We start from the raw sequence: 9,030 nt of genomic DNA on the forward strand, positions 1-9,030 counted from the left end.
CCCCTCCCCCTCCCCCTTTCCTTTCCTTTCCTTTCCTTCTCTCTCTCTGTTTCTCTCTCTCTTTCTTTCCTTTCTTCTCATTCTTTCGTCTCGTTCTTTTCATCTCGCTCTGTCACCCAGGCTGGAGTGCAGTGGCGAAATCTCAGCTTACTACAGCCGTCCGCCTCCTGGGTTCAAATGATTCTCCTGCCTCAGCCTCCGAAGTAGCTGAGACTGCAGGCATGTGCTACCACGTCTGGCTAATTTTTGTATTTTTAGTAGAGACGGGGTTTCACCACATTGGCCAGGCTGGTCTCAACCTCCTGACCTCAGGTGATCTGTCTGCCTCAGCTTCCCAAAGTGCTGGGATTACAGGCATGAGCCACTGCGTCCAGCCTCATTACATGTTAACACAATTAACATTTATTAGAAAGAACTATTTTCATAAAAGATTTAATTATAATTTAGCAAATCTAATGTCTCTGATATTAGTCGGATTCTCATATCTGCTGCATTCAGTCTGTTGTGATATATTTTTTGAATGAAAGAAATCTTCCTACAGAGAAGTTGTTAAAAAAAAAAATGCGGGGGAGGTTCTTTTCAGATAAGTTGGGTATTCTTTAAAACAGTACCAAAACTTGACAGGTTGCTTACAGGTTAGTTTCAACATGGGGTCTGAGACTTTATCCATGAACTTTTTACTCTGTTGCATTAGAAACAATTGGTCTGTCTTGCACATTGAATCAGTCATTTCTCTATGTTTGATTTTTGTAATGCCATGCGTTGGTCATTTGGAAAATATTGATGGTCCTCAATATTTCTCAATTTTTCTCATTTTGGCACTTAAAAAAATACTTTATCAAAAATGGCATTGCTAATATCACCACCAGCCTCTTCTGAAAAGTTGAGGGAAGTACTAAACTCATAGTAATGGATACAAATTTTCTAAAATGTAAATTGTTGACTGAAAGCATGGATTTTATTATTGGCAAGATTCACTAGGTATCCCTATGGATGTTCAGTTGATTCAGCACCCATTATTGAAAACTGTCTTTTCCCTCCAGCTCTGCAGTGTCCACTTTGTGTGGTCTCTGTTTTGTTCAGTTGTTTATTGCTCACTTGCTTATTGTTTATTTTGCTCATGCCTGTGTTCATGTAAGTACTGCCCTGTCAAGCTGTGTAGTTTGGGTTTTTTGTTTGTTTTTGTCGTTGTTGTTTGTTTTTGAGACAATCTCACTCTGTCACCCAGGCTGGAGTGCAGTGGCAAAATCTCGGCTCACTGCAATCTCTGCATCCTGGGTTCAAGTGATTCTCATGCCTCAGCCTCCTAAGTAGCTGGGATCACAGGCGTGGACCACCATGCCTGGCTACTTTTTGTATTTTTAGTAGAGACAGGATTTAGTAAAAACGGGGTTTCACCACGTAGGCCAGGTTGGTCTCAAACCCCTGGCATCAAGGGATCCGCCCGTCTTTGCCTCTGAAAGGGCTGAGATTACAGGCTTGAGCCCCCAAGCTCGGCCTAAGCTGTGTGTTTTGATATCTGATAGCATGAGTTTGTATTCAGTAGAGTAACTCAGGCTTGTACTCAGGCTTGTTCTTCAAGATTGTCTTGGCTATCACTGTTGCTTTGCCTTTCTGTGTAAATTCTAGAATCAGCTTGTCAATTTCCACACACAGGTATACGCAAGAAAGCCTGTGGGAGGCTGTGGGCTTTGGATTAGAATAGCATTAAATTCATAAATCAATTCAGAGAGAAATGACATTGTTGTTAATAATGAATCTGTCAATCTGCAAACATTTATATTCTTCCATTTATTTAGTCTTCTTTAATTCTTGGCAGCAGTGTTTTAGGAGGGTGTTTTTCCTACATAAACAGTTCTAGCAGTTTTTTCTGTAACACTTTAAAGATGTTTTATCATGTTCTTGCTTCTGTTTATGTTGAAGAGTCAGTAATCAGTGTTCTTGTTACTCCTTTGCAGTTAGTATGTTTTTTCCTCTGCTTCTGAGATTTTTCTTGCTTTTCAGCAGTTGTGTCTAACGTTGCTAGGTATGATTTTCTTTGTATTCGTTCTATTTAGGGTTTATAGATCTTCATGATACACTGATTTGATATCTTTCATCGATTTTGGAAAATTCTTATAGAATATTTTTTATATTACTGCTTTTTCCTATTTTCTTTTTCCTCCTTCTCGCTTTATTTTGTCCCATATTTCCTTTGCACTGTTTTCCATCTTCCTGTTCTTTTTCTGTCTGTGCTTCAGCCTCCCATTTTCTATTGCCTTATTTTCTAATTTGTGAATTTCTGTCTTCTGCTGTTTCTAAAGTACCCACTCATGTGAATGTTTAAGTTTTTTTTTTTGTTTTGTTTTGTTTTGTTTTGTTTTGTTTTGAGACGGAGTCTCGCTCTGTCGCCCAGGCTGGAGTGCAGTGGCCGGATCTCAGCTCACTGCAAGCTCCGCCTCCCGGGTTTACTCCATTCTCCTGCCTCAGCCTCCAGAGTAGCTGGGACTACAGGCGCCCGCCACCTCGCCCGGCTAGTTTTTTTTTTTTTTTTTTTTGTATTTTAGTAGAGACGGGGTTTCACCGTGTTAGCCAGGATGGTCTCGATCTCCTGACCTCGTGATCCGCCCGTCTCGGCCTCCCCAAGTGCTGGGATTACAGGCTTGAGCCACCGCGCCCGGCCAACTTTTAAGTTTTAATTGTAGTTTTTCAATTCTAGATTTTCATTTCTGTTTCATAGATACCAGTTTTTTGGTTGAATCCGTCATCTGTTTTCCTTTTTTCTTGAATGTAATAAATATAGCAGGTTTTTTTCCTGTTGGTTTTAGGTTATTTGGTCTCATTTCCAGCAATGTTGATAATTTTTTAACTTTTTAATCGACACATTATAATTGTACATATTTATGGAGTTCAAGTTGGTATTCCAATACAGTTATGTGTTGTTTATACAATGTACAAATTAGGGTAGTTAGCATATCCATCACCTCATACATTTAATCATTTTTTGGTGGTGAAAACATTCAAAAGCCTCTCTTCTGGCTATTTTGTAATATACAGTACTTTACTGTTAACCATAATAATCCTTCTGTGCAATAGAACACCAGAACTTATTTTTCTTATTTTATTGTAACTTTGTACCCACTAACCAACCTCTCCTCATCTTTCTCTCCCACCTCCCCACTCCAGTCTCTGATAAGCACTCTTCTACTCCACTTCTATGGTACCAACTTTTTATTTTTTAGATTCCACATATAAGTGATATCCTGCAGTATTTGCCTCTCTGTGTCTTATTTCACTTAACATAATATCCTCCGTTTTCATCCATGTTGCTACAGATGACAGGATTTCATTCTTTTTATGGCCGAATAATATTCTATTGAGTATATATAACCCCATTTTCTTTATCCTTTCATTGTTGGACACTTATATTGAGTCTGTATTTTGGCTATTGTAAAATATGGGAGTGCAGATATTTCTTTGACATACTGATTTCATTTCCTTTGGATGTATATCCAGTAGTAGGATTGCTGGATCATCTAAAAGTTCCATTTTTTAATTTTTTTAGTAACCTCCATATTGTTTTCCATAATAACTACTAATTTGAGTTCCTACCAACAGTGTGTAAGTGTTCCCTTCTCCTGAAATCCTCCCCAACACTTGTTTTCTTTTTTCTTTTTGATAGTAGCCATTCTCATTGGAATGAAGTAGTGTCTTGTTGTGGTTTGGGTTTGCATTTGCCTGATGATTAGTTTATTTGAATATTTTTTCGTATACCTGTTGGCTCTTTTTATATCTTCCTTTCAAAATGTTTGTTAAGCTATTTTGCCCATTTTTAATCAGTTTTTTTTTTTGCTATTAAGTTTTTTTAATATATATTCTGGATATTAACCCATTGTCAGATGTATAGTTTGCAATTCTCTCCTATTTCTGTAGATTGTCTATTCATTTTGTCAGTTGTTTCCTTTGCTGCACAAAACTTTTAGTTTGATGTAATCAGATTTGTCTGTTTTGTTTCTGTTGCCTGTGTTTTGAGGTCTTCGCTTTAAAAATCCTTGCCTAGCACAGTGTTGTAAAGCATTTTCCCCTGTTTTCTTCCAGTAGATTTCATGGTTTCAGGTTTCACATTTAAGTCTTTCATCCATTTTGAGTTGATTTTTGTATATAGTGAGAAGTAGTTTAGTCTTATTCTTCTGCAAGTAGATAATACATTTTCTAAGTGTTTTTGGCACCTGTTTTGAAAATCAGTTGTCTGTAGATGCATGACTTTAATTCTGGGATATCCATTCTGCTCTATTGGTCTGTTTTTATGTCAGTGCCATGCTTTTTTGGTTGCAGTAGCTTTGTAGTATATTTTGAGGTCTGTGTATCTGTCCACTGCTGGAAGTGGGGTGTTCAAATTCCTTGGTATTACTGTATTATAGTCTGTCTCTCCCTTTAGATCTAATGATATTTGCTTTACAGAGTTGGGCACTCCAGTGTTCGGGGTGTGTGTTAATATATACTGTAAATATATATATGAGACACAATTGTATATTATATAATGATTATATAATATATATAATATAATCATTATATAATATATATTATAAATAATGTAATTGTTATATCTTCCTGCTGAAATTGATCCCTTTATCATTATATAATCACCTTTTCTGTCTCTTTTACAGTTTTGATTTAAAGTAAGCATGGCTATTCCTGTTTGCTTTGGGTTTCCATTTGCATTGATGTCTTTTTCTATCCTTTAACTTTTTTTTTTTTTTTTTTGTGACAGTCTCGCACTGTTCCCCAGGCTGGAGCACAGTGGTATGACCTTGGCTCACTGTACCCTCCACTTCCTGTATGCAAGCGATTCTTGTGCTTCAGCCTCCCAAACAGCTGGTATTACAGGTGCGCACCACCACACCCAGCTAATTTTTGTATTTTTTAGTAGAGACAGAGTTTCGCCATGTTGGCCACGCTGGTCTTGAACCCCTGACCTCAAGTGATCTGCCTGTCTAGGCCTCCCAAAGTGCTAGGATTACAGGCATAAACCACTGCACCCAGCCTCTATCCCTTAACTTTCAATCTATGTTTGTCTTTAACAGTGAGGTGAGTCTGTTATAGGCATCATACATTTGGGTTTTATTATCCACTCAGCCATTCTGTATATTTTAATTGGAGGAACTTACCCAGTCACATTCAAGGCTGTTATTTATAGGTAAGGATTTATTGCTGCCTTTGTGTTAATGGTTTTCTGGTTGTTTTATAGATTTTTTTTGTAGCATTCTTTCTGTCTTGTTCACATCTGTGGTTTTGTGGCTCACTGTGGTGCTATACTTTGTTTCCTTTCTCTTTCTCCTTTGTGTATCTGCTGTAATTTCTTTCTTTATGTTTACTCTAGAGCTAGCATAAAGAGTCTTGTTATAATGCACTATTTTAAGCTGATAGCAAATTAACTTTGGTCTCTGTATTGCTCCATTCTCATATTGTCATAAAGAACTACCTGAGACTGGGTAATTTGTGAAGAAAAGAGGTTTACTTGACTCACAGTTCTACAGGCTTCAAAGGAAGCATGAGTGGGAGGTCTTAGGAAACTTACAGTCATAGCAGAAGGTGAAGGGGAAACAAGCACTCCTTACCATGGTGGAGCAGGAGACAGAGAGAGAGAGAGAGAATGCAGCGGGGGAAATGCCACACTTAAACCGTCAGATCTTGTGGAACTCACTATCATGAGAACAGCATGGGGGAAAATCTGTCCCCATGATCCAGTCACCTCCCACCAGGCCCCTCCCCTAACATGAGGATTACAATTTGACATGAGATTTGAGTGGGGACAAAGAGCCAAACCATATTATTCCACCACCAGCCCCTCCCAAATCTCATGTCCTTCTCGTTTGAAAACCAATCATGCCTTTCCAGCAGTCCCCCAAAGTCTTAACTCAATCTGACATTAACTTAAAAGTCCAAGTCCAAAGTCTCATCTGAGACATGGCAAGTCCCTTCCACCTATGAGCCTGTAAAATCAAAAACAAGTTACTTCCAAGATACAATGGAGGTTTAGGCATGGGGTAAATGCTTCTGTTCCAAATGGTAGAAATTGGCCAAAATAAAGGGGCTACAGGTCCCACGCTAGTCCGAAACCCAGCAGGGCAGTCATTAAATCTTAAAGCTTCCAAATAATCTCCATTGACTCTATGTCTGACATCCAGGGCACGCTGAGGCAAGTGGTGGGCCCCCAAGGCCTTGGACAGTTCTGCCCCTGTGGGCTCTGCCGGGTACAGCCCCTGTGGCTGCTTTCATGGGCTGGTGTTGAGTGCCTGTGGCTTTTCTAGGCTCTCAGTGCAGACTGTGGGTCTACCATTCTGGGGTCTGAAGGACAATGGCCCCCTTTTCACAGCTCCATTAGACAGTGCCCCAGTGGGACTCTATGTGGGGGCTCCAACCCCACATTTTCCCTCTGCACTGCCCTAGTGGAGGTTCTCCATGAGGGCTCTGCCTCTGCAGCAGACTTCTTCCTGGATATCCAGGCATTTCCATACATCCTCTGAAATCTAGGCAGAGATTCCCAAACTTCAACTTTTGCCTTCTGCATACCCACAGGCCCAACACCATGTGGAAGCCACGAAGACTTGGGGCTTGCAGCCTCTGATTCAATGACCTTAACTGTGTCGTTGGCCCCTTTTGGCCACACACTTTTAAACCAGCAAATCTTGTGAGAGCTCACTATCATGAGAACAGCATGGGGTAAATCTGCCCCTGGATGGAACTGGAGCAGCTGGGATGCAGGGCACCAAGTCCTGAGGCTGCACAGAGTAGTAGGGCCCTGGGCCCAGCCCATGAAGTCATTTTTGGTTGGCCTCTGGGCCTGTGATAGGAGGGGCTACCTTGAAAGACTCTGAAATGCCCTGGAAACATTTTCCCCATTGTCTTGGCTATTAACATTTGGCTCCTGTTGTGCACATTTCTGCAGCGGGCTTGAATTTCTCCCCAGAGAATGGGTTTTTCTTTTCTACCGCATGATCAGGCTGCAAATTTTCTAAACTTTTATGCCCTGCTTCCCTTTTAAATATAAGTTCGCTTCAGATAATCTCTTTGTTCATGCATATGAACGTACACTTTTAGAAACAGCCAGGTCACCTCTTGAATGCTTTGCTGCTTAGAAATTTCTTCTGCCAGATACCCTAAATCATGTCTCTCAAGTTTCAAAGTTCCACAGATCTCTAGGGCAGGGGCAAAATGCCACCAGTCTCATTGCTAAAGCATAGCAAGAGTGACCTTTACTCCAGTTTCCAATAAGTTCCTCATCTCCATCTGAGATCACCTCATCCTGGACTTCATTGTTTATATCACTTATCTGCATTTTGGTCAAAAGTATTCAACAAGTCTCTAGGAAGTTCCAAACTTTTCCACATCTTTTCTGTCTTTTTCTGAGTCCTCCAAACCGTTCCAGCCTCTGCCTGTTACCCAGTTCCAAAGTCACTTCTACATTTTCAGATATCTTTGTAGCAGTGCCCCACTACTAATAATAATTTGTATTTCTATTTTTGCTCATATAATTACAGGAAAATTAGAAAACATAGACAGTAAGAAAAACTTCATCTGAAACTTTGTTGTGAAGAATAAGAATGATTTCTCTGTGATAAATTCCTTGGTATAACATTGTTGGAGCTAAAGGTTATGACATCCTTGTGGCTTGTGCTGTGGATTCCTATATTGATTTGGAAAAAAGGTTGTGGTGATTCTGATTTGCAGTATTAGTAAGCAGTGAATAAATTTTTATCATAGCCTCTGTAAAATTGATACTATGTGTGGATTTGGTTAGTATTTTATAATTGTTTTCATTTGCATTTTCTGTTTACTAGTGACTCTGTGTTTTGTGTACCTGTTAAGAATCGTCTGTTTTTATCTTTTGTTCATTTACTACTTGAAATAGTAATGCATTTCTGTGAGTACTGGTACCTATTACAGATATTATCTTTAATCATATCACATTTGAGAATTATTTTCTGTTCATCTTTTTGTTGTATTCAAGTTTCAACTTGTATGGGCTAATATACTTCGGAATTAAATGTTATTTTCTTCTACAAGTGTGATATAATTCTTCTGTTTTCTTTTTTTCTAGGAAACATGTTTGTTAGTTGCTTTCTTAGCTTTAAAGCTTTAATTAAACTGAAATTTATTTCAAGGAACAGTATAAACAATGTTGTTTTTTGCTAAAATGTATTTCTAAAGTACTTTATTCACTTTAAGTATTGGTGTTTTATAGTATGTATCTTAAGATAGCGATTATACTTTTATTTCACGTAAATGTGGTCTATATAAAACCTGAGGCAACAGGCAAAATATCCCAAATTTCTAAGTAGTATTACTTCATTTTTAATTATTTGTACTATTACCAGAATATATTTCATATTGAATTCATATACATATGAACATGTGTGTTATTTTACTCATTTATTTACTTATTTATTTAAACAGTTCAGAAACAATTGCCAGATGTTGGTATATCCTACTTTCTGGATCTGTGCTTGTGAAAGGCTCCATGGTCTTGCCTCCTTGCAGGTACGTTCACATTTGCTGCTTAGTACATATGGCAGGCAAAGTTAATATTAAACTATTTTGTATAGGATGTATGTTTTCTTTCAGTAGGTGATACATCTTTTAAATGTCTTTGCTTGTTGGCACCATTGGAAATACTTGGCAGGAATCAGTTAATCTTTTGTATTTCTGGCGGTATAATCTGTAAGCTTACACCATGACATGGTATCTTCTTCCTGTTTGAAAATTAGTTTTATGGGAACTGGGTGTGGTGGCTCACACCTGTAATCCCAGCACTTTAGGAGACTGATGCTGGCGGATCACCTGAGGTCGGGACCAACGTGGGGAAACAGGAGGCAGGAGAATTGCTTGAACCTGAGAGGTGGAGTTTGCCATGAGCCGAGACCATGCCATTACACTCCAGCCTGGGCAACAAGAGCGAAAATCCTTCTCCAAAAAAAAAAAAAAAAAAAATTAGTTTTATGTATGTTTTGAGCTGATTTATCTAATGGGTTTTTGATTCATTGCTATTAT

The 9,030-nt window shown here is 38.8% G+C and overlaps 1 protein-coding gene across 1 annotated transcript in view; it reads left to right on the top strand.

The window, feature by feature from the left end:
• LOC108523398 (rap guanine nucleotide exchange factor 6-like) overlaps window positions 1–8,795 on the top strand; it is a 44,548-nt gene extending 35,753 nt beyond the window's left edge. Inside the window, exon 4 of the mRNA XM_017864008.1 lies at window positions 8,437–8,795. Within this exon, the coding sequence (XP_017719497.1) occupies window positions 8,437–8,611 (175 nt within the window). The 3' untranslated portion in view covers window positions 8,612–8,795. The remainder of the gene's footprint in view (window positions 1–8,436) is intronic.
• Window positions 8,796–9,030: the final 235 nt, after the last annotated feature.

The sequence above is a fragment of the Rhinopithecus bieti genome, unplaced genomic scaffold (assembly GCF_001698545.2).
Source record: "Rhinopithecus bieti isolate Rb0 unplaced genomic scaffold, ASM169854v2 scaffold_74448, whole genome shotgun sequence".
In the NCBI taxonomy this organism is placed as follows: Eukaryota; Metazoa; Chordata; class Mammalia; order Primates; family Cercopithecidae; genus Rhinopithecus; species Rhinopithecus bieti.